This window comes from Epinephelus moara, chromosome 12 (assembly GCF_006386435.1).
Source record: "Epinephelus moara isolate mb chromosome 12, YSFRI_EMoa_1.0, whole genome shotgun sequence".
NCBI classification, from domain to species: Eukaryota; Metazoa; Chordata; class Actinopteri; order Perciformes; family Serranidae; genus Epinephelus; species Epinephelus moara.
Window position 1 is genome coordinate 28,386,017 of NC_065517.1, and position 27,155 is coordinate 28,413,171.

At 40.4% G+C, this 27,155-nt stretch overlaps 4 protein-coding genes across 7 annotated transcripts in view; 3 read left to right on the forward strand and 1 right to left on the reverse strand.

Annotated features, from left to right (window-relative positions):
* The window catches only part of LOC126398445 (nuclear receptor coactivator 7), a 24,498-nt gene extending 10,402 nt beyond the window's left edge, over positions 1-14,096 (forward strand). For 2 of the 4 annotated variants that reach the window (XM_050057793.1, XM_050057794.1), the window contains exons 4-17: positions 1,973-2,043; positions 2,182-2,289; positions 2,385-2,486; positions 3,747-3,872; positions 4,058-4,242; positions 5,868-6,022; positions 6,610-7,209; positions 7,354-7,525; positions 7,631-7,778; positions 9,283-9,408; positions 9,527-9,679; positions 10,032-10,127; positions 10,218-10,291; positions 12,347-14,096. In XM_050057793.1, the coding sequence (XP_049913750.1) occupies positions 1,973-2,043; positions 2,182-2,289; positions 2,385-2,486; positions 3,747-3,872; positions 4,058-4,242; positions 5,868-6,022; positions 6,610-7,209; positions 7,354-7,525; positions 7,631-7,778; positions 9,283-9,408; positions 9,527-9,679; positions 10,032-10,127; positions 10,218-10,291; positions 12,347-12,482 (2,252 nt within the window). In that variant the 3' untranslated portion in view covers positions 12,483-14,096. The remainder of the gene's footprint in view (positions 1-1,972; positions 2,044-2,181; positions 2,290-2,384; positions 2,487-3,746; positions 3,873-4,057; positions 4,243-5,867; positions 6,023-6,609; positions 7,210-7,353; positions 7,526-7,630; positions 7,779-9,282; positions 9,409-9,526; positions 9,680-10,031; positions 10,128-10,217; positions 10,292-12,346) is intronic. The other 2 variants (XM_050057795.1, XM_050057796.1) reach the window with 2 other exon arrangements.
* The window catches only part of LOC126398464 (trans-L-3-hydroxyproline dehydratase), a 263,012-nt gene that overhangs the window by 101,376 nt on the left and 134,481 nt on the right, over positions 1-27,155 (reverse strand). The gene's annotated exons all lie outside the window — the stretch shown is intronic.
* LOC126398466 (adenosine 5'-monophosphoramidase HINT3-like) lies at positions 16,501-23,427 on the forward strand. Its single transcript, XM_050057830.1, has 6 exons — positions 16,501-16,640; positions 18,680-18,797; positions 19,060-19,129; positions 20,227-20,353; positions 21,126-21,944; positions 23,301-23,427. Exons 1-5 carry the CDS (start codon positions 16,548-16,550, stop codon positions 21,273-21,275), a joined length of 558 nt encoding a protein of 185 aa, XP_049913787.1. The 5' UTR covers positions 16,501-16,547; the 3' UTR covers positions 21,276-21,944; positions 23,301-23,427.
* On the forward strand, positions 23,373-26,276 carry LOC126398467 (adenosine 5'-monophosphoramidase HINT3-like). Its single transcript, XM_050057831.1, has 5 exons — positions 23,373-23,511; positions 23,590-23,707; positions 24,880-24,949; positions 25,081-25,207; positions 25,623-26,276. Exons 1-5 carry the CDS (start codon positions 23,425-23,427, stop codon positions 25,668-25,670), a joined length of 450 nt encoding a protein of 149 aa, XP_049913788.1. The 5' UTR covers positions 23,373-23,424; the 3' UTR covers positions 25,671-26,276.

A 27,155-nucleotide genomic window follows, 5' to 3' on the forward strand; every position in this document is an offset into this window, starting at 1 on the left:
TCTCTACATAGCCGTATAATTGATGACGTCTACACTTTGGCTATGGTTAGACGTCTACCAAATTTTCACTGACAGCCCAAATTCAGCTGTGATTTAGCCTAGACGTCAGGTCTTCATGTAGACGGCTATTAGACATTTTTTAAACCAAAAAATGCTTGCTGGGTTCATATGTGCCCAACAACAAAGCTAATCCGACCTGCATTTTTGTCTTCAGTGATACATTATGAGCATCATGCTATAATGTGTCACTGAACTGTTTTCAGCATCATTCATCACCTACTCCTTCATATTTACAGTGATAATGGACTTACGTGTGCAGTGGGTCAGCCAGCTGTGTAAACTCTGCAGTATGTGCTTTAATAAAGCCACAAACATTCTTATCTGCAGCCCATAAAATCCAAATGATGCTCTGCAGTGTAATAGACAAACAAAACTCTTCAGGTTATATATGAGCTTTCAGCTAAAAGTCCATAGTCTGCAATACTTCATAGCATATTATCAGTCGCAGCCCATTATATTAATTCAATGAATAAGTGACAGTGCTCACAGAGGTGACAGCAGTCTTGGCTTTGATGCTCAGTACAGTAAAGAGCAGCTGGAGTCTGGCTGTCTAATGCTTAGTCATGCCCTCTGTTTCCATGGAGGAGGCAGCAGTGTAATTTAGCATTCAGGGAGTGGTACGTTAATAGCTTCTGTGTTCTTGGCAAGAAGAAATTGCAGACTGTGGATCTTGTCTACTACAAGGGTCAGATTGTGTGTGTTTATGATAACTGCTTCAGTATGCGTGGGGCAGTGTTTTAAGGCTGGATAATGATAGGAGACAAACAAGCACTGGTGCTGACTCAAAAGGCAATTAACCACAGGATATTTAGAAGTCGTCTCTTGTGGGGTACTTTCTCTTGCACCACCCTCAGTGGATGGTGTTTATCTTAGAAACATAAATATATCTGTTAGTAACCTAGAAAGTATGAGATGGAGCAACCCAATCTTCAGAATAAATGTTGGCATTGTTCATTTCTGCAAACTACAGATACATAAGATTTGTGTGTTATTATGAAGTGGATATGTTGAAACTCTACATTTCAACAATGCTATGGTTAATGGTGGCTACATTAGGGCAAAAAAACCACTTGGTTAGAATTAGGGAAAAAATTGTTTAAAATACCCAGTTTTGGTGGCACGGTTGCTGCCAATGTCTCGCTAATAAACTCCTAGTTTGGTTGGTACAATGGCTGCTGGAAAGACCTTGATTTCTTGCTAGAAAACACCCAGTTTTGGCAGCATAACCACTGACAGAAATGCTGCCACTGTCTTGCTAAAAGACCCAATTTGGTTGACATAATCACTGCTGGAAATGCTGTGATGTCCCGCTAAATAAGTCCCAGTTTGGTTGGCACAATCACCATAGGAAATGCCACCAATGTCTTGCTAAAAACAACCATTTTGGTTTGCATTATCACTGCTGGATATGTCATGTCTTGCTGAAAAAAACCCAGTTTGGTTGGCGCAATCACCACTTGAAATGCTGTGATATCTGTCTAAATAACACCTAGTTTGGTTAGTACAGTGGCCACTGGAAATGCCATGATGTTTCGCTAAATAACACCCAGTGTGGTTGGCACAATCACTGCTGGAAATGCTGTGATGTCTTGATATAAAAACCAAAAAAAAAACAACTGGTTTTGTTGTTTGTTGGTCTCGAACAGTGGTCTGCAATTTGGCAGTTATCTTGCCTAGGTCTTGCGACATCCACCATCCCCTCCGCCTCCTGATGACAAAGTCAGCTCATATACATGTAATCTGAACTAGTTCACTTTCGAAACATCGATATGAAACGTACAAATGTAAGTTATCCGTGGTTTTCAGAAATGCACTGCCTACATTTCCTTCTGGCGACTGGGCTGGGTGTACAGAATAACACCATATATTAATTTCTTACAAGTCCTTTTCTTGTTTTCTGTTTCCCTCGTAGATGATGGCTGTAAAAGTAACAATCAGGCGAAGAGGGAGAAGAAGAGACCACCAGGGACAGTGGAGTACTTTGTGAGTAAAACTACAGTGAAAACACAGTTTAAATAACATGCTGACTCTTTAGCAGAAAGCTTGTACCTTGCATTGTGTGGTATTTTCACCTGTGTGCCTTTTTAAAATGTTCACAGAGGAGTTCATCTCTTGTTACAGGTGGGACCTGATGATTCCCTCAACAGCATTGCACTCAAGTTCAACATCACCCCAAACAAGCTGGTCCAGCTGAACAAGCTCTTCTCTCGCAGTGTCTACCCCGGTCAGGTGAGAACCTCGACAATAACCAGAACCATTGCTTCAGATCTGTCATTATTCCTCTGAATGTCTGGCCAATCTCCTGTCCATCATCGTTATTACAGAAACTGTTTGTTCCTGACGTGAGCCAATCAGAAACTGACCTGAAGTCTCAGAGTTCCTCTGATCCCTCCTTCACAAATGGCTCATCGGAGAAAGCGCCACATGTGAGTAAAACCTGATTCATTATGTTTCTAAAAGCACATGGCATTATACAGTAGCTTAAAACAGCCATTTTGGGACAAATTTGTTAAAAGGGTTGTTAAAAGAAGACATGGTGCCCCCCCTCAATCCTTTTGTGTTTTCTGTCTGAATCTTAAGTATAAAACTTTTTAAAAATCGCAGATAACATTTAAATCCACCTTTGGTTTAATTGTATCAATAATATTTTACTCTAGGGTCTGTTTAAAACCCGGTTCAGACCAAAGATTCGCGATGAGACGAGTTAAAACAGGCATGTACTTGCAATGCGTTGCTCTGTAATGTTCTAAAAACCTGCCGGTTCACACCGATGCAACTAGATGAGATGGTGTATCATCTCTATGCAACAACTCTCTGTGCTTCTGTTCTGATTTCCAGCTTTTCAGGTTTATTTTGTGGCTGAATATAATTTGTAGCTTCTTAAAATATGAATGAGGATAGTGATAGTGAGATACTGGCAGTGAAGAAATGCCTCCATGGTGAAAGGAGAATCCAAAAAAGGTGAATGTTCTTAATTAAACTACAGGAAAACTATATCAAAACATCCATTTACAAACTCTCACACAACTCCTGCAGTATAATCCAAGTCTCATTTATCCAGTCATATGCTCAGTGCTTTCCAAACACATGCATTTTCACTAAAATGTTAAAATATTTAAAAAATCTTTGCCATTTTTGGATTCTTCATTTATCCTGGAGGCATACAGGAAAAATAACATTTTCTTTATGAATTCAAAGTAACGCATGGTGAGTAATTATTATACAAATGGCCATTTTGTGGGTGAAGTATTCCTTTAACAGGAGTCTCTTTGGTGTGTTTTCAAGCTTTGTCCCAAATTGTCCGTCTAGACTGGATCTCTAACTGAGGCAATTTTGTTAAAGTGAAATTATGGCTCTGATGCTACAAAATGTTTTATTATTCTCTTGTAATTCAATTTCTGATTCCCCTCCATGATGGATTGCAAATTTAATTGATGGCGTGAGTGAGCAGTTTTTATTGTGAAGTGCATAAACAATTTAGACTGAATATTTTTCCATGGAAGGTAATTTAATCTACCAGCATCTGACAGTCAAGTGAAAGTTACTTTTGGGCATAACTTTAAAAAGTGGGTACCTAATATAAAATGCTCTGGTGGCCTGAAATCTCTAAATAAGTGAAGGTCAAAGGCACCTTCAGCACAAGCATAACATTTTGTACTCTCTTGTGTCTTTTTAACTTCCCTCAGGACGGAGTTTCAAACTGCACGTCAGCAAAGTCCCTCCGGCGTGAGCTGTCCCCAAACTCAGAGGACGAGAGCCCGGCAACGGTTAAATTCATCAAGATGAGCTGCAAATATTTCACAGACGGCATGGTAAGAAAATATGATAATGGCATGTAATAATTCAAATTAATGCCACAACACTTATTAGATTTCCTGATATTTTATTCACTAAATAAAAACTTTTCTATCAGCAGGTACCACTTGTATTTTGTTAGTTTTCAGATGTTGCCTCCTTCAGCACTGCCGTCTGTCTGTGTGTTATTTCATTGTTGCAGGGAGTGGTGGGTGGCGTGCTGATTGTGACCCCCAACAACATCATGTTTGACCCGCACAAGTCAGACCCCCTGGTGATCGAGCATGGCTGCGAGGAGTACGGCTTGATCTGCCCCATGGAGGAGGTCGTCTCTGTGGCGCTGTATGACGACGTGTCACGCATGAAGCTGAAAGATGCTCTGCCGTCGTAAGAGTTCCAAACCATATCACTTTCCTCATTTCCCTCTTCTAACGGTTCTTCGTCCAGCCCTCAGCTCTGACTCAGTCTGTCTTGTTCCTCTTTACAGTTTCTATCTCTCTTGTTCTTCCTAAAAGTAAATCTGGTTGTACAACGCTCTTTGGATTTACAGGACTTTACACATTAACCTCTTTAACACATTCCTTTTTATGAATCACCTTTGTTTCCACTGAATGTTAAGTTAAAATCTCTCTGAGTCCAGTTGTTATAGTTTTGTGAGTTTTCATTTTAATGTTTTTATTTGATCTTCATTATTTATTTTTTTATTTTTGATTCATCTGCTGTTGTCTACAGAAGCCCTGAGAGGCAAGTAGGAAAATAAAAGTTTAACATCTGCCCGGTTAGCACAAGCTAACACAACAGCAGCAGCCAACATCCAAAATCGAACTGTTGAAAGGTCTTAACACACCTACTCCAACACCGAAACACCTTGAACCTGTCGTCAAACCTGTTAATAACGTTTAGGTAACGTTAGCCGTGTGATGCTCCTGCAGTAGTAGTACAATTAAACAATATTTTACCCATTTTAAATAGTAAAAGAAAAATCCATGTTCTACCCTACTAAACACAAAGTACATATCTATAGTTGTTATGTAAGTTCAGTTCAGTTCAGGACGAGATGATACAATCCCTGATGCACATGCTTGAGACTATGAGTGGGAGTAATAGTGCTGTCTGGGGGTCAGAGTGGGAGCCAAAGGGTTAGTGGATAGGAAAGAAGGAAAGAGCAAAGGTAGATAGAAAAGTAAGGAGTAGCATAGGGAAGGCAGAGACTAGGAGAGACGTCTGTGCAGACTGAAGATGTACACTCTACCTCTCCTACTCCCTCATTTTGATGAGGGAAGAGAGGGGAGAAGAGAGAAGAAACTAACAAGAGATCAATGTACCTAACTTTAATCAAGGTGGAGTTTAACTGGTTGATTGTTGTTGCGCATAGTTGTTGTCAGTGGTATTTTAGGGCCCAAGTGGCGTCTTTCCTCCTAATCCATAGCCACCAGCTTGCCTGTTCGGCTGCACCAGAGAGGGCTCTGATGGCCTTGAATTCCTATTTCTTTTAGCAGCCTGGTAGTTGACTTGCCTACAAAGCCTCTGCAACCCACTTCAACTTGGTAAATCTTTGCTTTCCAGCCGAGTTGCTCAGCGTCAGATTTTTATTAATGCCATATCTTGTCATGTCTGTCATGTCATGACATGATGGCAATGCATGGAGAAATTATAACTCAGATGGAAGCAAACATGAATGCTTTTATTTAGAACATGAAGAAGTGGTGCACGTCAGCCTCTTGTGGCCAAAATGAGTATTAGTAACTAGGATCTGTGTCACAGATGAAAAAAAAATCAATTTCGGGAATCAAAACCAAAACCAAAACAACTTAGATCAGACTTAGAACATAGATCCCCAGTTCTTGTCTCACTTCTCTCTCAGAGCTTCTGTAGTTTCACATCACATGTTTGTTTTGTATCATTCTGGTCATTTATAATTTCTGTTTGGACCTTTTCTGTTTTTTGTTTTTCCCTTTTCATCTTCATCCTGGTTTGCGGTGCGGTATGTGTGATGCCCCGTGACCCCACAGAGACCTACCCCAGGATTTGTGTCCTGTGTACAGGCCCGGCGAGTGGGAGCAACTGCCGTCAGAGCGAGACCTAAACCCCTTCAGCCGCTACGAAGCCCTCGATCCGAAGCGACCAATCGTCTTGGACGACATCGAATCAACCCTCTCAGAAACTGGTAACATCATGTCATCCATTGTTGACTTTATTAGGCTGCAGAGGGTCTGAAGTCATCCTGTTCTTAATCATAGTTTTGTATGTTTTGGCATTTTGATAATAGAGGGATTTGATGAAGAGATAAGTGAGTTAATTAAAGAGGAAGAGATTTTACACTTAGTTCTACTGAGAAGACAATGGGAGTGCAAGAAAAGGAGGTGGTCAGTGCGTCAGTTGAACCAAATAAGGGAGCTACAGGGTGAATGCGTTTTGGCCCAACAAATGTGGGGCATGGGTGATGCGCTTTTGTTATTTTTGGATATCTGCCAACTGTTTTGATGATCTGGTCAACCTGAGTCGGACCAATGTTGCTCACACTGGGACAATCAAAACTCCAGTGGATGTGTCAGAGAGGCCTTCTGTGATGCTAAATTGAGTATCTTTGGGTTTTCATTTTTGGTGGGGTCATCATGATGGCCATTTTTCACTATTACCTGCCATCATACAAACCAAATAAATAATTATAATCCAAAAATAAATCTACAGATTTATTGATAATGGAAATGTTTTAATGTGAAACAAATAACTGTTTCATCTTCTTAATACCAGGGAGCACAGAGGGCGAGCAGACAGCCAAGTCTCCGTCAGACGAAGGATTCACAGAGTTGGAGCCGACTGTCAACGGGAGCACTGAAGAAGCAGAGGGGACGTCCTCCTCCAAAACACCCAGCATCGTCAGCAGGGACCAACAGGAACTAGGACCAAGCTGCCCGGGCCGGGGAGACTTAAAAGACAAATCAATTGTGAGGCAAACTAAAGGGAAGCTGGATGATGAAGAGGATGAAGGTGTAGCTCAGAACAGCTCCATTGAGGATGGAGAGTCAGTAAAATCCTCTTCAGAGACTGAAAAACAGGGTGACTCACACGATAAACCTACAAACCGAGAGGAAACCAAAGATATAAAAGCTAAAGGGACCGAAGAGCTGCTAAACGGTGCACCTGAGAAAATAATCGGCGCACCAGTGGACCAAAACAGGAAATTGAGTCTGAAGGAGGCTGCAGAGGTTTGTGGGAACTCGAATCCGAGGAGGCAAATTCCAGACGGACCAGCAGGTGGGGCCGAACTCAGCGAGGAGGAGAGACGGAGGAAGAATTATGAGGCAGAAGTGAAGTCGTGGCTGCTGGAGAGGATGCAGGCCCCAATAGAAGGTAGGGATCATAAACCATAAACCATCATTTTGGGTGTTAAATGTGTGACAGTGGGGTTGCTGATGGAGGCTGCAGTGACATGATGGAGTGTGATATCAAACTAACCAAACTCTCGCTCTGTTTTTATTTCCTCATTCTCCATAGACATGCTTTTCTCATCAGAGGAGAAGAGTAAAATCCCACCTATGTTCCTGTGCTTCAAAGTGGGGAAGCCAATGAGAAAGTCCTTTGCCACCGGGATGACCTCTAGCCCCGCCCACTCATTCGGGGGCCGGGGTAAACAGCCGGAGTACTGGTTCGCTGTGCCACAAGAAAGGTGAGACGATGAAAGATGATACTGGACTCTTGTCTTCAGCTAACAATGTGCCTTTAACCAAACCACTACACTGTATGCATGTGTTTGTGTGTGTGTTTGTTCCAGGGTGGACCATCTGTATGCATTTTTCGTCCAGTGGTCTCCAGACGTGTACGGGAAGGAGGCTAGAGAGCAGGGCTTTGTTGTGGTGGAGAAAGACGAGCTGGACATGATAGACAACTTCTTCAGTGACCCTGCATCCTGCAGCTGGGAGGTGAGCTCAGTATAAAAGCAGGTAGACTACTCATTTCCCTCTACTTACATACCCTGTTTGACACAGGCAGTGAAGTCTTCTTTTCCTCCATCTTGATGGAAAACATCATGTGGTCAGGAAAGGTGAAGGATTCTGGAAAAGATTCTGGATGTTATTAACGTGGGTCTGACACGGTAAAGCACTTTGTAACATGGGTTTTTAAAACTGCTAACCATTATTATTGTTATTATTATCTTGGATACTTCTTATGGTGTTGTTTCATGCATGCTATATAAACATGGACAACCTGGTAAAAATATTACTCCATTACTAAGGTTGGAATTGAATTTCAAAAAGGACTGTAGGCTAACAGTGACAAAAATGAAACAAAATGGTCGTCACATTAAGAACGGTTGCTCACACTCACCCTCTTGTCCACTCGTAGTCATCGAAATGAATCCCATCTTGAAAGATTGTATAAACATAATTGTGTAACAGGGCTCAAAAGTGGTTGCCAGGGTGTCATGAACTTTTGGTTGCTGACAAAATACGCTAGCCATTTTTAGTCACCTCATATCATGAGTAATTAGGTATTATGCAGTTATACGTCTTCTTAGTAATAGAAATGCGACATAAAAAGTGTTTATTCCACCTTGCGAAGGGCTCATTGGGTGAGTGAAATATCAATCAAAAAGTATTAAATGCAAGTCTCCTTCAAAAACAATGAAGCAACAAGCTGCAGCAGACGCAGACCCTGATGAAGACCTGTCTGTTGCAACGTAGTGGTCTTTTTGATCTATATTGCCATGTGTGTCTTCGTGACATGAAAAGTGTTTTAGAGCTTTATCACAGGAACCAAACAACATTCTTTGTAGTTTGTTTTATCTGTTACTTTACTGGATTTTAATCTTTAGTGTAGCTTAAGTTGCTTTGGCCTTGTCTCTAAAACAGATGCATGTGCGCATAAGAGAAAATACACCAACATACATGCAATGTTGTCCAGTCCCGGTTCTGACTGTGGCAGCAATATTTGAATATCACTACTGCAATAAATATTAAACAATGTATTTATTTTGGGGTGCATTGTTTGTTGTCCCTATTTTTAATATGTTAAAAAGGCCAGGAATTGGTTGGCAATTTCTCCTTATGGTTGCCTGATTCAACCTGGCAACCGTTACTGTCAAGCCCTGTTAACTTTATGCATCATAGGCATATCGTAAATGGTGCACTAGTGCATCACTTTTAATGTTCCTGCCACAAGTAAATGTGGGAAGGCATTATCTTGTTTCCCTTAATAAGGGATGGTTCAGTGTATCCTACATGAAAGGAGATAAGAAAGGAAGCACTGAAGCATCTTTCCTTGGCACTGAGACAGTCGAGCAGATCTTATCACAGCTGCCACTTTACTTCTGGGTCATTTCACTCATTTAGGAACCATCCTAAGCAAAAAGGACTGTTCGACCGCAGCCTTTGTGTCTTGATTCCTCTTAATGTTGGCTTGTTTATGTGCTTGTTTCACTCCAAGATCATCACCATTGATGAGGCGAAGCGTAGGCAGAGCTTCGGCAGCTGTGACGGAGAATTATCGGTGGATGCACTGCCCCTACTCAGTGACACCAGTGATCTGCTGCAGGACACGCACATTGAGAAGGTATGTTTTAATTCAAAGCAGTTGCCTGCAGCTGGCTATTTACCACATATAATAATCCAGTTACTGACAACGCACTGATGAGTATGCCTGGTAATCTGATGATGTGATTTCCCTCCAGCTTGCCTGTCGCCTGCCAGCCCGTGTGCAGATTTACCCCTGGAGACTGGTGTACAGCACTGTGAAACATGGGACCAGCCTGAAGACCCTGTACAGGAGCCTGGCAGACGTGGACAGCCCCGTGCTGCTGGTCATCAAAGACATGGATAACCAGGTAGATCCTGTCCAAAGGAAGGTGTTTTGTGGAAATGAGTGGGGCCTCACTGGCTTATAATGCTGTGGGTGAACAGCAGTCTAAGGGGACAGGGAGGAAACAGAAGAAAATGTACCACTTACATTGTCGTTGTATTTATATTAGCATGTTAGCTAAAATTGGGTAGCAAGCTAGCTTTCTGTGTGCGTCACTGCCCACATTGAACACAGAAACACTGGACTTTGGTGTCTTGTACACTGCTGTAAAATCTTATGCTGTCAGAATCATAAAACTTCACACGGGGGTTTTAACCACTGGTTTTATTTGTTCCAAGTCTTTTTCAACCTTAAACTGAATCTGACTCTTATCACAGATATTTGGAGCTTTCTCGACTCATCCCTTCAGGGTGAGCGAACACTGCTACGGCACAGGAGAGACATTCCTCTACAGCTTCTGTCCTGAGATCAAGGTTTGTACGAAGATAGTTTAAGAACTCAGTTTGGGTGTTTAGCTTTATTTCTCAAGTTGTAATATCAGACCATTTGCTCTCCATTTTCAGGTGTACCGCTGGACGGGGGAGAATTCTTACTTCGTGAAGGGCAATACTGATTCTCTGCAGATGGGAGGAGGAGGGTGAGTAGACCTATGAGCCATGCTGGAAATTACAGGCTTGTTAAAGCTGGAATGGGGAACTTTTGTGTTCTCCCTCTGGCAGTAACGCTACAAATATAAACACTCTCGAGACATGCTCATAACTTATGCCTGCAGGCAAGCTCGCCGCTTCTCCCCGCCCCCAGGAGAGCTCTCTTCAAGTCTTTTTTAAAAAAAAATTTATTGAAGGGTTCACATGAGGTTTTGTCTTTTTTAAAATTTTGACACATTATCATCTTGCAGAACACTCTTCCTCTCCCTTCATCCTCGCCTTCATGATGTCCCACCTGACATCATAGTTTGATTTTACTTCGCTCCACTGATAAAACACTGGCACAAGCAGTAGGTCTTTGCTGGCATGGATAAACTTGACTTGACCTGAGCTGACTTTTCAAGATGATTAATTTTCCTCACTTTTCAGCAGTGCATTACTGTAATAGCTTTCTGTGCAACCTTTGTTTGGATTGGAACTTGCTCACCACACAAGAACGTGGTGCATCACAGTAGTATAAGCACCACAGCTCCCGTCATGCAAGTGTTTTGTTGAGGATTTTACACAGTTATGCCTAAAAAGACTTTGATAAGTAATCTTTCACTGAAAAGAGAGACACTGATTGCATTATTTATTTGTGTAATAAAAAGTTAAACTTGAAAATGAATTATTTGCTTCAAGTGACGTACTTGAAAATGAAAAAATAGTACTCGACAAAGTACGTGAAAGTCCTTGAATTTCATTTTGTTCTGTCTGCATGACCCCTGTTCTGTACTCCCAGCTTCTGCTCTGTCGCTATGGTCTCTCTTCCCTTCGTTCGAGTTACGTACATACAGGTGAATAATATATTTTGGGCGGGGCAACACAATGGTTTGAGTTGAAGGTGTGAGGGAGAATAGTATCAGTAACATTGTTAACACTGTGCTACATTACAGAGAAATACAAAACCGTACTAATGAACCTTCATTAATATAGGCCTATATTTTATCTACAAGTGCACGTCACACACTGAGCGAGCCGCCTGTTAATGACGCTGTGGGCTAATGGGCATGTAGCTACTGACATGTTTCAGATGATATGTCATGTTTGCAGTCGACCAATGAAGATGAGTTTACATATCACCTTGGGTTCGTCCTTCACCTTCTCAAAATGATCCCACACTTTGGATTTCCTGCCCGACATGTTATTAACTAGCCTGTGGAATAACCGCAGGTACCAGCCCTGGAAATTAATGTGACTCCTGTCTGACTGCTGAGCGTGGTCACTTCCTGTGTTTGTCTTTTCAAATTAAATTCCCACATGGTCCAGTCATATAGGTTTTGATTTATTTTCACAGGGCACCACTCCTATTAGAGTTTTATGTTTGTTTGTTTTTTTATTTTTGTTTTGTTTTTTTCTGCGACTAAGCAACCAATGAAATCTTGCTGACTAATGACCTTTCTGGTTGACTGATGTCTGGTCAACTATAAGGGGGCAGCCCTAATTCCTCGGCCTACTCTGTTGCCTTGTAGTGCTTCTAATGACCTTACTATATCACTATATGTGAATGAAAACAACCAATCAGAGCTTCGGGACCTCTAAAGCAGCTGTCAATCACTGCTTGTGAACTATAAATCAAGATTTTGTTACTGCATTGCCTATTCGTTACCTCAAATGTTTTCCGAAACACATTTTAGTGTACTGTTTAGCTGTAAAATGAGAAAGTCTGTCTCCTTTGACCATATTGGAAACAGTCGAGCTAAAACAAAACACCACCGACTGGCCAAGCAAATTTCTGAATATATTTGAGGTGAGAAATAGGCAATGCACTAACAGGATCTTGATTCATATTTGTGACGGCAGTTTGGGAGCAGTGATCAATATGATTGACAGCTGCGTTAGAGACTCCTCAGGGCTGACTGGTTGTTTTCGGTGAGACATGGTAGATTCTAATGAAGCAGTAGAAAGAAGAGGAGGGACACGATTGTTTTCAAGGATTATTAATATTTTTAAACCCTTGTTTGCCATCAAATAACATCCACCTGTTTCCTGACTTTCCTCCGAAGTGGTCAGCTGGGTCTGTGGCTGGACGCCGAGCTGTACCGAGGCACCACCACCAAATGCGCCACCTTCAACAACCAGCCACTCTCCGCCCAGCAGGACTTCAACATCCACAGCGTGGAGGTGTGGACCTTCGAGTAAACTCACCTGCTCCCAGCTACTCTTGACATTCACTCTCCGCTCCGAACCCTCAGACACCCCCAAGTCTATTACGCACCACTTGGAGGCAAATCTAGCTACCCCACAATGACACTAAATGTTGTGTGAGAGAAGCGTGTGCAGTCGTTACGTTGACCTGAAACATCCGTCTTCTGTAGCCTGTTCCGAGGTGGGTTTGACCTGCAGGTAGGTCGGCCAGTTCACGTCTGGTTCCTCCTTCCTTTGAATGTGAAGTGTGAGAAAGTGTTGCTCAGTTTATTGGCTGCCTTAGACATCCGTCAACGCCTCCAGCTTTCCCAGCATGCAGACTGCCTTACCACCAAAAGCTTACGAAGAGAGGAAGCTGCTGATGTTACTGTCGAGGTTATCACAAAAAACGGAAGTGTGTATGAAAGAACAAGGTATCCCATAATGCTGTAGGTCGATTTGTTCAGATCTAATTAGTTTGGGAATGTACAGGATTGTGTGCTGAAGACGTTTGAAACTTTTTTTATGAAGCGATGAATTTCAAGCTTAAAGGAAGGGAGTTTTGTTTTTTGTTTTGTTTGTTTTTTTTGATCGTCCACCATTAAATTAATTTCCAGAGCGGAAAATGTTGTAATTGTTTACAATGAAAGTGCTGCACTTCCTCTGATGGCCATCTTGTTCTCGTCTTTGAGTTTTAGATGAACCGAATGAGAATGTTCCATCGCATTTACTCACAAGTACTTATTTTAATTCCCCTGTACAATCCAAAACAAAGCCAGGTTCGCAATGACCAAATATGTTTTTATTTTAATTTCACATACTGTTGTGAGCTCATCATATTTTATAAAATATTTTAGATTTTTTTATTTTTGCATTTTATTTTTACATTGTTTTTTTTTTTTTTATAAAGTCGTGTTGTTTTTTTGTTAGTGGTTGTACTTTTATAGAGATGTTGTGTAAAATGTTTCCGATCGGACCCAACAAGCACTAGAAGTGATTGTTTGTCAGTATTGAATTCATATCTCATTCATTTGACTGAATTTATAAATATGATTTTCATTCGTGGTCGTTGTTCAGAGAGCCAGTACAAGTTTAACATGATGTCACTTTGCACTACGGTATTAATCGACAGTCAATGCTGTGTTGTGGCCCTGTGTAATTAAGCATTTCCTCCATGTAAAAATTGTTACTGAATGCTGTTGCATCACCACTACAGGAGGGGAAGCTTCCTGTCCAGCCACAGGTCAGCCTCTGCTTTACTTAAAAATGGAAAAGGGACCGTGTGTTTTTGCACTCTTGATATGCCACTAACTAAAAATTCAGATCTACTAACATGGAAAAGAAATGTTCGTTTATATCCCGTGTATCCAACACAGGCTTGTAGTGCATGAATATGCAGTACTGCAAATGTCTGACACCACTGTTATGATGATACCTGTCATACTCTTCACTAATGCCAGTTATCGCTTCATGTGAAAATGAGCTTTGTTGTCTTGTGTTGTAACTGTGAATGCTCCCTGAGTATTATTTCTTGTGAATCCAAAACTGCTGTGATATCACTAAGGATCTATTTATTGTGTTGTTATTGCAACCACATTTAAACCTAAATAAATGTTAAATATATACAGATATGATCATTGGCTGTGTTGTTTAAGTCCAATTTTATTTCCATGTGTTCCAGTTCCAGTTTTCTGGAATTTAAAGGGTACGTTCAGTAATTTTTAACATGGACCTTTTTCCCATGTTGTTGTGTCTAAGTGATGAATCGAAACAACGTGTTCTGAAACTGGTTCAGCATTGAGTGAGAGGGCTGCAGCCAGTCGCCGCGAAAACAGGTTGCAATTTAACCACCTGGGGCATTTGTTTACCGTCAATTTACATCAACTAAAACTGCTTTTTTTGGCCACTGACAGGCTCACGTTATTATTCTAAATCCATCTATCCATCTATTTTCAGCTGCTTATCCAAAGCCAGGTTGCGAGGGCAGCAGGCTGAGCAAAGTATTCCACATGTCCCTCTCCCCAGCAACGCTTTCCAGCACATCCTGGGGGACCCTGAGGCGTTCCCAGGCCAGATAAGATATGTAATCCCTCCAGTGTGTCCTGGGTCTGTCCGGGGCCTCCTGCCAGTGGGACGTGCCCGGAACACTTCTAACAGGAGGCTGCAGGAGGCGTCCTTATCAGATGCCCAAACCTTCTCAACTGACTCCTTTTGTTGCGAAGGAGCAGCGGCTCTACTCCGAGCTCCCTCTTTAAAAGGGATCCCTACAGAGACTGACCTTTTTGTTATCCCTCCAAGAATCGCCACCTTAACGTGGTGGAGGGGTTTGTGTGTCCCCATGATCCTGGAAGTTGTGTCGTCTTGGGCTGACAACTCCCGGTAGGGTCTCCCAAGGTAAAGAAGTCCAGACTATAAGTGGTTCTGGAAGACCACGATGAAACGGCACATTCAAGGACAGAGTATCTCATCCGGTATGGGGACACCAGGGCTCCCCCTCTGAAGTCAGATCTGGGGCAGGAGCTCGCCAGCAGGCGTCTGCTGGCCAGGCCTTGGGCCCAGTCCGAATTAATGACATGGAGCTGCCACTCTACGGGCCCACCACCTGCATGGACTGGGATCGGAGCCAGGTGCATTGTGTGCTGGGCTGCAGGCAGGGGCAGGGACCCATGTGTGGTGTATTATTCTAAGTATATGACAAAATTATTGAAAGGATCCCTACAGAGTTAGACCTTTTTGGTGAAGAGTAATATTGTTTTTTAGCCCAATAACAGCCCCAAAACCATATCCCTAAACCCTCAGCTTCGCCTTCCCTCACTTGTGAACAAACAGAGGGCAAAGCTATTGATTTACTGGTCTATCTACGTCCCAACCCTCACCTATGGTCATGAGCTCTGGGAAGTGACCGAAAGAATGAGATTGCGGATATAAGCGGCCAAAATGACAACCGGAGGGAGCTCGGAGTAGAGCCACTGCTCCTTTGCAGAAGAGGTCAGCTGAGGTTGTTCGGGCATCTGATCAGGATGCCTCCTGGGCACCTCCCATTCGAGGTGTCCCAGGCACATCCCACTGGTAGGAGGCCCCGGGGCAGACCCAGAACTCGTTGCAGGCATTACATATCTCATCTGACCTGGGAACGCCTTGGGGTCCCCCAGGAGGAGCTGGAAAATGTTGCTGGGGAGAGGGACGTCTGGGGTGCTTTGCTTGGCCTGCTGCCCCAAAGACCCGGCCCTGGATAAGGGACTGAAAACTCATTACCAGAAAGGTGTACCTCTGCAGGGGTCCTTTCCATAATGTCAGACAGTTTAATGACAACCTGAGCCTGGCAGTGTCAAAAACAAGAACTTTTAGTGGATGTACATTTTTACAGTCTCACTCAACACTGGATGGATTTCAAGAAGTATTATTTCCATCAGTCACTTTGACACAAACATGAGCAAACAAGGTCCAGGTTGAAAAATACCCAACTTCCCCTTTAATGTCCAGATAGTATTTAACACAATTGATTTTACCGATCATTAACACTGGCCTCATTGTGTCTTGTTATTGTCTGACTGAGGACTCAGTTACTGTGATCAACTTACAGCGGGACATCACCCCTCAAAGATCCACAATTAAGAAGATGAAACACTCGGGAGATTATAACTGACTCACTCTCAGGTCTAAATTAAATTGATTGAAAGGAAGGAAGGAAGGAAGAAAAGAAGAGCAAGAGGTTTCACTCCACCTCTGATTTCAGGCACCACGTTTTTATATCTTAAATTTGATTGGCTTACGTCATAGAAAATATTTATAGTTTTTATCAAAGCTACATAAAACTTAAACTATCTACATTTCATTACATTGCATTTCCTCCTCTGCAATATCCTTGAAATACTTTTTATTTATGTTTGTACGGACAGTAAAGAGATGGCAACTGTATGCCTACAGTGTTTGGTGTGAGGGCTCAGGGAAAATAGTGATATCTCTTCGCAAACATAGACGATCTCCGGCAGGTTTGGGTTTCCAGCCTATGACAGAGAAGTTTCCCAGCAGCGACCTGAAACGGAAACAACTGACGCTTTTCATTTAAACATTGGAAACATGGCGAAAGACAAACCTGACTCAGATGAAGAAACTTGTATTTTCTGTTTGATAGCCAACGAGCAAGACAAAGAAACGCGAATCATTAAAAAGGTAAGATACTTTTTAAAGGTACAGTTGTCAAACTGTGGGTACAACTCATCTTTCCGGTATGTTATACTTTTACGTCAGCTGTGTTGTGGGTTAAACACGTTTTGGTTAAACTTAGGAAGTGTTCTACTTCTGGTTTTATCTGTTCCCTTTATACATCCATGCTGTACTCTCTCTTACATAAACATACACTCTTCTTCTACATCATATTGTACATGTAGTTTATTAAGACAAACTTAAATTTTCTTCATACATTTATATATTAGTAATAATATTAATGTACTAAATTCTGTACATTGACTGCATGTGCATAAGAGCAAAATGTAGCTATGAATGTGTGTTCAAATATATGAATAGAAGAGAAAAATGTATGAATGTGTACATGAAAATATACAGTTCAGATATGAGAGTGAAAATGTATGAATGTGTGAATGACAATAGATAGATAGATAGATAGATAGATAGATAGATACTTGAGTCAAATGTATGAATGAATGTAAAAATGGGTTAGTTAGAAAATATATGAGTAAGAGAGTAAAATGTATGAATGTGTGAGAAAAAATATACAGTATAAATACGAGTTTGAAAATATGTAATTTTGAGAGTTAACAGTATTACTAACTGTATTAATGTCAATTAAAAAAGTTTAGAAAAAAGTAAAAAGTATGAAGGACTGAGTGGAGAAAAAAAGTGTAATATGTATAAAGATGTGAATTAAAATATATGAAAACTAGAGAAAAATGTATGAATGTGTAGGTGAAAATATATACAGTTTAGATATGAAAATATTAAGATATTTAAAGGAGAGACAAATGTATGAATAAACGTGTGAATGAGTTTGTTAAAAAAATATATATGAATAAGAGAGTGAAATGTATGGAGTGAGTAAAAATATATAAAAATGAGAGTGAAATGTATGAATGTGTGAGTAAAAATATACAGTATTAAATAAGTTTGAAAATATATACATTTGAGAGTCAAGTGTACTTAATGTGTTCGTTAAGAATATATATGAATAAGAGGGTTAAATGTATGAAGGAGTGAGTAAAATATATAAAGATTAGAGTAAAATGTATAAAAGTATGTGTTAAATTGTACAAACATGAGAGTAACAATGTATGAATGTGTGCATGAAAGTATACAGTATAAATATTAGTTTGAAAATATATACATTTAAGAGTTAAACATAGGAATGAATGTATGAATCTGTTAGTTTAAAATACCTATGAAAATGAGAGTAAAATGCATTTATGTGTGTGTTAAATTGTACAAACATGAGAGTGATAATGTATGGATGTGTGCATAAAAATATACCAAATAAATATGAGTTTGAAAATATATTAATGTGAGAGTTAAACTTATGAATAAAATGTAGGAATGTGTTAGTTAAAAAAAATATATAAAAAGAGTAAAATGTATGAAAGTGAAAATATGTTGAAGAAAATGTATAAATATTTGAGTTAAAATATATGAATATTATAGTAAAATGTATGAATGTGTATGTGAAATTGTACCGCTCTGATATGAGAGTGAAAATGTGTGAGTATAAATATACAGTATAAATATGAGTGTGAAAATATATAAATTTGAGAGTTAAATGTATGAATAAATGTATAAATGTGTTTAAAATAAATTTGAATAAGAGAGTAAAATGTATGAATATGGGTAAAAATATACACTGGAAATATAAGTTTGAAAATATAGAAATTTGAGGGTTTAATGTATGAATAAACATGAATGTGTTAGTTAAAATATATATGAATAAGAGTAGAATGTATGAAGGACTGAGTGAGAATATGTATAAAAATTAGTATATGAGAAAAAAAATTGGGTTTAAGTATGAAAATAAATTATTGTGAAAGTCTTTTCCCCACAGTGGAGGAGGAAGTGCCTTTATGCTCACGGCACGGGCAGTTTATCCTCTGTTTCCTGCCACACACAACTTTTACATACAAATATCTTTTAACAATGCTGCATTCACTGGCCTGTTAACAGGTTAACATGTGTTTGTTTCATCTCTTTGTTTCCATCCTCTCGGACAGAACAAGGAGCTGGTGTGTTTCAGAGACATTTGGCCTGCTGCTCCTCACCATTACCTGGTCGTACCCATAGAGCACATACACAGCTGCTTCTCGCTGCACCAGGGACACATCAACCTCGGTCAGTTATAGTGGATCACTACAAATTATAAGTACTGCAAGTACCATTGAACCACTATTTCTACTGCGCTGCTACAGCTACTATCGTTGCTACTAAAACTACTAAAGTACTGCTGCCAGTAGGCCTACTACTACTCTTACTACTACTAATGATAATATTACTACTACTATTAATAAGGAGCTATTTAAGCTTTCTCATGCTGCCTGTAGGTTTTATCATGTTGTGTCTTTACAAAGAAATAACTGAGTCTTTTATCTAACAGTTGAAAGGATGGCTGAAATGGGGAGAGCTGTCCTACACGACCAAGGGATCACTGATATAAATGACATGAGGTAGATAAAGACAGGCAGTGTGTGTGTGTGTGTGTGTGTGTGTGTGTGTGTGTGTGTGTGTGTGTGAACAAGAATGACGGTACTGTGCGGTGTGAGGGATGGGAGTTTATGTTGCATAGATGGAAGAAAACAGTCTGAGTTACATGACTGATGTGAGCTTGGAATGACAGAGTGCTGTCAAGGATGATGCCCAGACTCTTAACCTTCAGGAAGGGGGAAACTAAGAAATAATCAGAGCCTGTTCTCACTCCGAAGTCATCGAAATCCAGCACTTGGGCAGTGACTTGCGGCATCATAAACCAACGACAAAAAGGGTCCTTGAACATCAGCATGATATGCGGCCAGATGCCCTTATAATTTAACGGGGCCTGGCAGCATCAGGGGGAAACGCAGCGGGACAAGGACGAAAGTTAAGGTGGCAAAAGTCTGACCGGGGTGGATGGGTCCAACAAACACTGACTTTCATACAAGAGAGCAGTGTTAGCATCCTGTTAGCTTCTAAAGCCAAAAGCCAAAAGGCTTTCCTAAGCCTTACCATGTGAATTAGTTGTTGAAGGAAAAAAACTACAATTCGCGGTGTTGTACCAACGTAGTGCGTTTATTTTGAAAGAGACTGTATGTAAATGATACATTTCCTGTGAAAACAGAAGTGTATCTTGAAAGAAGACAAAGCATGTAACAGGCAGAACTTGACACGGTGTCCCAGAACTTCAACAACCAACACACCCAGGGTACCTTTCACGTCGTATGTGGACGTGGAAAGTCCTTGACCAAATGTCGATATGTGACGAGGTTGGAGAATGTGTTGGTCATCAATATCGAGTGTGAAACTGTCAGTTTTTGCTAAGGTGGATTTGGTGCCAATGACAGTTAACTCAGTTTTATCACTATTAGTGGTCTCCTGGATCTAAGTCCTGTGTTTTTTGACCCCACTCATCCACCCCAACTACTTCCCATCCAGACTTTCTCACCCTTCACACTAAGTCACCTGACTACCATCATAATCACTACAACCACTAGAGATTGCCACCCCAAAACTGTACTTTTATTTGCTTGTCAGTGTGCTTATCATTACATTGATGTGTTTTCCTCCACAGGCTGGGGTTCCACCGACCTCCCTACACTTCAGTTGATCACCTCCACCTCCATGTGCTTGCCCCGGCCAGTAAAATCTGCAAGTACCTGGAGTTTAAGTTCATTCCAAGGTCCTATAGGTTTGTTACTGTGAGTGTCGAAGACTATAAATCCCCCATACCACTTTCCTTACTCCTGACAATTCCCTTATAATATTAGGGTCATTGTAGTGTTAAATATGCAAAGTGAAAATTTCAGAGTTTTTATGGTAATCTAGAAATCTACTCTAGAGCCCTGGTTCCACCAAGCAGTCCGGTACGATTCAGTTCAGTTCGCCTTTATTCCGTTTCCACTGTGAAAAGTTGTGGATGGTACCAATGGAACCGTTCCGTACCGTCCCCATTTTTGGTCCCCCCTCTGTTGGGGTACCTAGCACACAGATCTGGTACTAAAAGGTGGAGCTGTGAACACTGCAGTCTGTTGATTGGTCAAGAGAAGACGGTCACTCTGCTCAGGGCTGAGTTGTGTCTGGTTTTGAGGCTCAGGTAACCACTGTTCATACCGTGGAGAGTTTTATTAGTAGACTGTAACTATAAAATGAAACATTAACTTGTAATGTTACTCAGTGCATGAGTTGATGACGTGAATCCATCCACTGTGACAGCTTTGACCATTAGTTTTTATATGACATACACTTTTAGTAATGAGTGGATCTTCAAGCGTTTATGTGAATGACATATATTCTAATCCTCACTCTGAGAAAAAAAAGCGTTGTGGAGCGATGTTCCTGTGGGCTCCAACAACACTAAACCCCTGTGGCTAAACAGATGTAAATGTAGATTCTGAAACACGCGTAGTGACTTTCTCCTTTGATCTTGAGACTTTCATTGCCCTGTCTCCATGAATGTTTTTCTCTTTACAGGAAAGCAGTCTTCGGCAGCATCTCAAGGGTAAAACTCCACCAGTCAAGAAGAGAGGAGCAACAAACATGTCAGAGGAGTCTCTGAACCAGAATAAGCCATGTACAGGGGGTGCTTTTTGTTTATCATGTTTGGGCATGACAACATCATAAACTGTCAAGAGCAATATCTGGGAACTGAGTCGGTAAATGAGATAATGAAGCAGGTAAATTAATTAGATATTAAAGGAAAGCCAAAGGACTGAAGCGTCACTGTAGAGACAATGACCACACTGAATGTCTGTGTGCAGCAAACAGTCTGTGCTGATTAACAGTTGTATGAACTGTTTGTTGTTGGCTTAAAGCTATAGTGCATAACTTCTACGTGTCCGTAAATGTCCGTTTCACCCAAGCCACTACTAGAGGAGATGACACAATGCTGATCAGCCGATCGGCTCCTCTAACATCTCGCGGTATTTTTCAATATATATCATTTTTAGTTTGCGTGTCGACCGGTGACATTCCCGCGCTGCCGCACAGGAAATGCTTCCTCACAACAAGAAGGGAGGGGGAGGAAGAGCGGAGAGTGTCATAGCAAGAGGTAGAGCGCAGGTAGAAAGAGAAAGCAACAAAGAAGCGGCCGAGACACGGTTCAGAAGTGGATCCTACCACAAAGAAAAAGCCTGGACGTTCGGCTGAAGGTCTATTAGCAAAGAAGGAAAGTGACTGACGGAGAAGGCAAACAAGGATTTGTATTGGCGTTGCTTTTCCTCGGTGGAGAGCCCTGAAGGAAGAAATTGGGCTGAGGGCAGACACGGATGTTGCCTTGCTGCTGTTGGATAAGTAAGTGACTTGGTTTATAATTATATTATGAGTAGTATGAGTTGCTGTTACATGTACTGGACCTAGTACTTTATTATTTTCTTGGAAATGGTGCTATGAACGTAATGTAATGTTAGCAGCCTGGTGTTCGCCACGTGTTTACTCTGTGTACACGGTGTGTGGCGAGTGTTACTTTGTGTACAGAGTGTTACTCTGTGTACATGGAAGTGTCTGCTTATTTGTTGTAATAACGCTTTATCCGCTGGTAGGCGACAGAAGTTACACACTATAGCTTTAATGTGTGTATGAATGTATGTATGATGGCAAAGTGTGAAATGAATTATACTGTAATGGTTGGTGATATATGAAAAAAAATGGATTGACTCCATTAAATGCCATGGTACTGTGTGTACTTGTGTGTATTTGTGTGCACAGCTACAATCTGTCCTTTTGGGATTGAAGAGAGTTTCTGTTTATTACCACAAAATACATCCTGGAAAGTCCTTGAACACATTTTCCAAAATTTTCTGAAATTAACCAGAAAAACAAACACAGTCATGTGAAAATGATAACCACCCCAAACTCATTATAAGCCTCAGGAACAAACTTGTGTACTTCCTACACTAGAATACTGTGTGCCTCCATGTTTTGTGTGTCACTCACTGAGTTTGTGATAATTGAATTAAACACACATTTCTTTGAGAATGTATACCATGTATTGATGTCAACCGAAATAGTAAAGATACTTACACAAGAGCCATCTGTGTGACAGGGACAGAGAAGGTACCAGAGATACGTTATTGATACCATAAGGTCTTTATGATGCTCTTCTGTGTGGAGCTTGCATATTCGTCCTGTAGCAGCTGATACTCCGGCTTCCTCCCACAGTCCAAAGACATGCAGGTTTTTATTAAATGCACTCCAGAGTTTTCCTTGTTGTTGTTTTTGTTAATTATTTGTGCAAAATAAAAATCCCAAAACTGTCAGTGTTGTGATTTTTTCAGGGTATGTTTTTAGCAAAGTTCATTTGAAGTTTGGTCTGTTCTTAAAAGAGCTTTATTCTATTCATTAATTTTTTTTTAGTGAGGAATAAAAATCCATAAAGTTTGACATAAGTTTGAGGAATGCGTGTACAACATGTATTACAGTGTTTTCATTTTACTTGTGGAGAATAATGAAGCAGACACTTCGGCGTGACAATAATGCAGTGTCAAGGATTATAAAATGTGTAAATATGGTAATGTTTGAAGTTTTTCTTTTCCAGTAATTATTAACCGCTTAATACAGACCAGTGTTTTGGTTTACACGGATGCAATGTCTGACAGCTCATACTTGAGTAGCTTGACATTGGAATTTCCGTGTTTCCCATTAACGCAGCATTGGAGCGACTCGATGAGCTCTGTCAGCAGCTGGTCGTCCTGACTCCTGACAGCAGACACGCCCAGACTTCAAAGGTATTCAGCCTCAACACTACAGTGATGTCATAACTTGAGAGACAATAATGGGGACTCGGGACGCTTCAGGGAGCGAAGACTGTCCTTTCTGCTTGATAGTGAACAACCAGGCTGAGACAGAGATCCTGCTGAGCGTGAGTACCCAACTCTTCCTCCATGTTCAGGAAGTAAACAGTGTAAACTCCTGCCTCTGCCTCTGTGTCTCTGTACAGGATGATGAGCTGCTCTGTTTCCGTGACATGAAGCCTGGAGCCATACATCACTACCTCGTTATTCCCAGGACTCATATTGACAACTGCAAATGTCTCCAGGGGGATCACATACCTCTGGGTGAGTAAGACCCGGACTCTGATCTATACATGTCTGTTTCACTGTTTGTTAGCAGGTCAGTATTGGTAAGAGTTCAATAGAGACAGATGAGTCAGCAGTCATTGATTCATTACAGGAAATACTGCCTGGGACAATCAGTCAGAGCTAGAAACTGGAGAGATAATCCTTAAAATTCATGTAACTGTGAATTTAAGACACTGACAAGGCAAGGCAGCTTTATTTGTATAGCATATTTCACACAGGGGCAGTTTAAAGTGCTGTAAAAATGATAATAAAAAAAGATACAGAGAAGAGTAAAGAGGAAAAAGATATAAAAGGTCTTTTTAATCAAAAATGAATTTAGAAAAATCATTAGAAAGATTAATAATTTTTCTATTATAATATGAACATAAAGGTATTTATTGTCTCCAAAGAGATCATGATTAGGCTAAACATGACATCAGACATCAGGTATCATCCTCTCTGATGTGAATAAACTGTCCTCTGGAACAGGAATACCCTGAACTCTTACACACTCTTCTTCCCTTTAACTACAAATTTAAACTTTGTACTTTGGATCTGACTGTCTACTTAGGGACTGTTCTTTACTTATCAGAGCAGAGGGGTGGCTGGGGTGTGACTTTGTATTTTGTTTTTGCGTTTGTTTTTTAAAGCCTCCCTGAGTGACGGGGGAATAAATGACCCTTCCACCATTACACCAACAAACATATACACATATATTTGTATATTTTGCCAGTTGTTTAATACTCTGTTGTGCTAAAACTGGGCCCAGTGAGTGACCCTGACCCAGGAAACCCACTGATTGTTACTGGTTGTGAACATTAGACTGTGGTTACTGTAGTTAGTGCCACTGTCATTTGAAGCATTCTCTGGCACAAGAATTTCCATCGGGTTAAATAAAGTTCCACTGAATTGAATTGAATTGAATTGAAACAGCTAATTTCATAAGCGAAATGCAAATCCTCCGCTGTGTGTGCGCGCTTCAGCAGAATATACCATAAAAAACACAAGTCCCTCCCTAGTGCTTAAAAAATATTTGACATGCCTGCAACATTTTGCACCACCGTCTCCCCTCTCATAAGTAATGAACAGTCCCTTATCATGGTTAGATGGTACCCTAACTTTTTAGGCTGTATGATGGAACCATACTAATTTGATTTGTTTGTTCCTAGTGGAGCGGATGATAGAAATGGCTACCAGTGTACTAGAGAAGAATAAAGTCGGCGACCTGAGTGACGTCAGGTAAGTCAGTCTGCTGAGATGACATCATCAGAGTTGTGACTTCATTTGCTTCAGAGGAATGACAAGTTTTTTTTTTATCATTTCTTTGCAAACCTATGCTCATGTGTCTGTTTTCACACTCGCACTGACAGGATGGGGTTTCACATTCCTCCATTCTCATCTGTTCCCCACCTCCACCTCCACGCTCTGGCTCCAGCCAGTAAGATGAACTTCAAGGCGCAGCTTCACTACGGGCCACAGTCTCACTGGTTCATTACAGTGAGTGATATCTTGGATGGATGGATGGATGCATTTACCTGTGGAGACTTGAGCGTGCCAATAAAATAATTTTAGCTGTATACCATGATAAATAATAATAAAAAAAAAACATGTAAAATGGTTCATAAAATTAGCACCTTGATGTCCAATAACTGACCCATGAAAAAATGAAGCAGTTGTTTTAATGCCACACTAGAGTCTCCCTACAGCGATGACTTCAATCTGTCAAAATCAGAAACGAGCCACCCGTGATAACATCTCGTACATCTGTTGTTGTGTACACTGTACAATTATTATATACATTTTTATGTATGAATGTCATTTATAAGCAGTTTTAATTATTATTATTATTATTATTACACTTAAGTACAATAATGTGAATACTGTATAAGTTCCTTGCTCTGCTCTGTTGCAGGTCGACAAGGTGCTGTCTCAGTTGAGGACTTGTGGCAAGGTCAGATGAAGAGATACAAAGAGTCTGAAGGTGCAACTGTCTTTTTTTATATTGACAGGTTATTTACTGTAATCCCCTTACACTAAGAATTTCAAATCACCGTCCATCTGACTTGACATTTTATGACGTGTATTCCTCAATGTATTGGTGATTAAGTTGTGGATAAAAGTGGAATAAGGGCTGTTTGTTCAGGTGGAAGTGATAAAAGTTTTTTTAAAATGCATTCTAGTCCTATTAAATGTCAAGTTATGCAATGAGGAGAGAATTACAGAATTTAGGATATGCATTAATTATTTAGATTTAAACCTTGAAGACTGAAAACACATGTCTTATATACTATTATATATACATATATGTACTGTTTCAAAGTCACATATGAGAAATCATTATATTCTTTTTTATTGCCATATGAAGTCAGTATTTACAGCGATGGACAATCACTTTTTTTTGTATGTTTACTTGTCTGTTTAATATGAAGTACATCAATTGAAACAGCTGCTTATGCATTTGATATCTTTGTGTCATAATTTATTTGATGAACTCGGGTGCAATCTGTCTTTTAATCCAAATGTAATGTTATATATAATTTTAATAAAAGTTCTTGAGAAGCTCTTAATCGTGGGATCATCTATGACAAAGGTCTCAAAGGTTGCATATTACTGGTCAGGATTCAGCCAGCACTTGCAAGATTGACAGTGTGTGACAGTGTGTGCCAGTGGGTGCGTAGATATCTGAAGGATTTGTTGGCAGGTTTTTTTTTTTTTTCATCTTCAGAAAACAAAGTTATCAGCAGTGACTCAAGATGCATCACTGGTTTTCACAACTTTCTGTCAGCCACTAGATGTCAGTGGTGTAGCTTGCAACTCTTGTCAGTATTTTTGTTTTACAGTGGGGCAGGACAGATAATATAATATAATATAATATAATATAAGATACACCTTTATTGATCCCATAATTGAGAAATTCCAGTGTTACAGCATACAGATGTTATTGTACAGAAATTATGAAACAGGGCCCAAAACTAAAACATCTGTCTGGAATAACTTTTCATACCACACTCAAAACAAATGACATAATCTCTCAGACTCAGTGCTTCTCTATCTCACTTACCTAAATTACCTATTTGGCATGTTATCACCTTTGGACATGTTAACATCCTGCAAACTCTGCATCTACTTCTCCTGCATTAACAGGAGATACAAAGTTCAGTCTTTCAACTGACTTCTTCAGCCAGTTTTAATTTAGCTATGGCACTAATGAGTTAGTAATTAGTGCCATTACTAAAATGGCAATAATTACTTGGTAATTAGTGCCATTGTGGCCCTGGGTAACAAGTTTTCCACCCACACTCCTGAATATGCCTGTGAGCCTTGTTCAGCTGGGGACAGCAACACCACTTGGACAAAGAGAACTGGACACATAGATAGATAGATAGATAGATAGATAGATATTGATACCTGTCCGATAATGGATCTTGAGCCTATCTATATGTAA

Excerpts from the sequence above, each read along its gene's own strand:
- LOC126398466 (XM_050057830.1), top strand. The coding sequence starts at position 16,548 with ATGGCGAAAGACAAACCTGACTCAGATGAAGAAACTTGTATTTTCTGT. Across the intron at positions 18,798-19,059 it reads CCAGGGACACATCAACCTCG|TTGAAAGGATGGCTGAAATG; the intron begins GTCAGTTATAGT and ends TTTATCTAACAG. Across the intron at positions 20,354-21,125 it reads GGTCCTATAGGTTTGTTACT|GAAAGCAGTCTTCGGCAGCA; the intron begins GTGAGTGTCGAA and ends TTCTCTTTACAG.
- LOC126398467 (XM_050057831.1), top strand. The coding sequence starts at position 23,425 with ATGGGGACTCGGGACGCTTCAGGGAGCGAAGACTGTCCTTTCTGCTTG. Across the intron at positions 23,708-24,879 it reads GGGGGATCACATACCTCTGG|TGGAGCGGATGATAGAAATG; the intron begins GTGAGTAAGACC and ends GTTTGTTCCTAG. Across the intron at positions 25,208-25,622 it reads AGTCTCACTGGTTCATTACA|GTCGACAAGGTGCTGTCTCA; the intron begins GTGAGTGATATC and ends GCTCTGTTGCAG.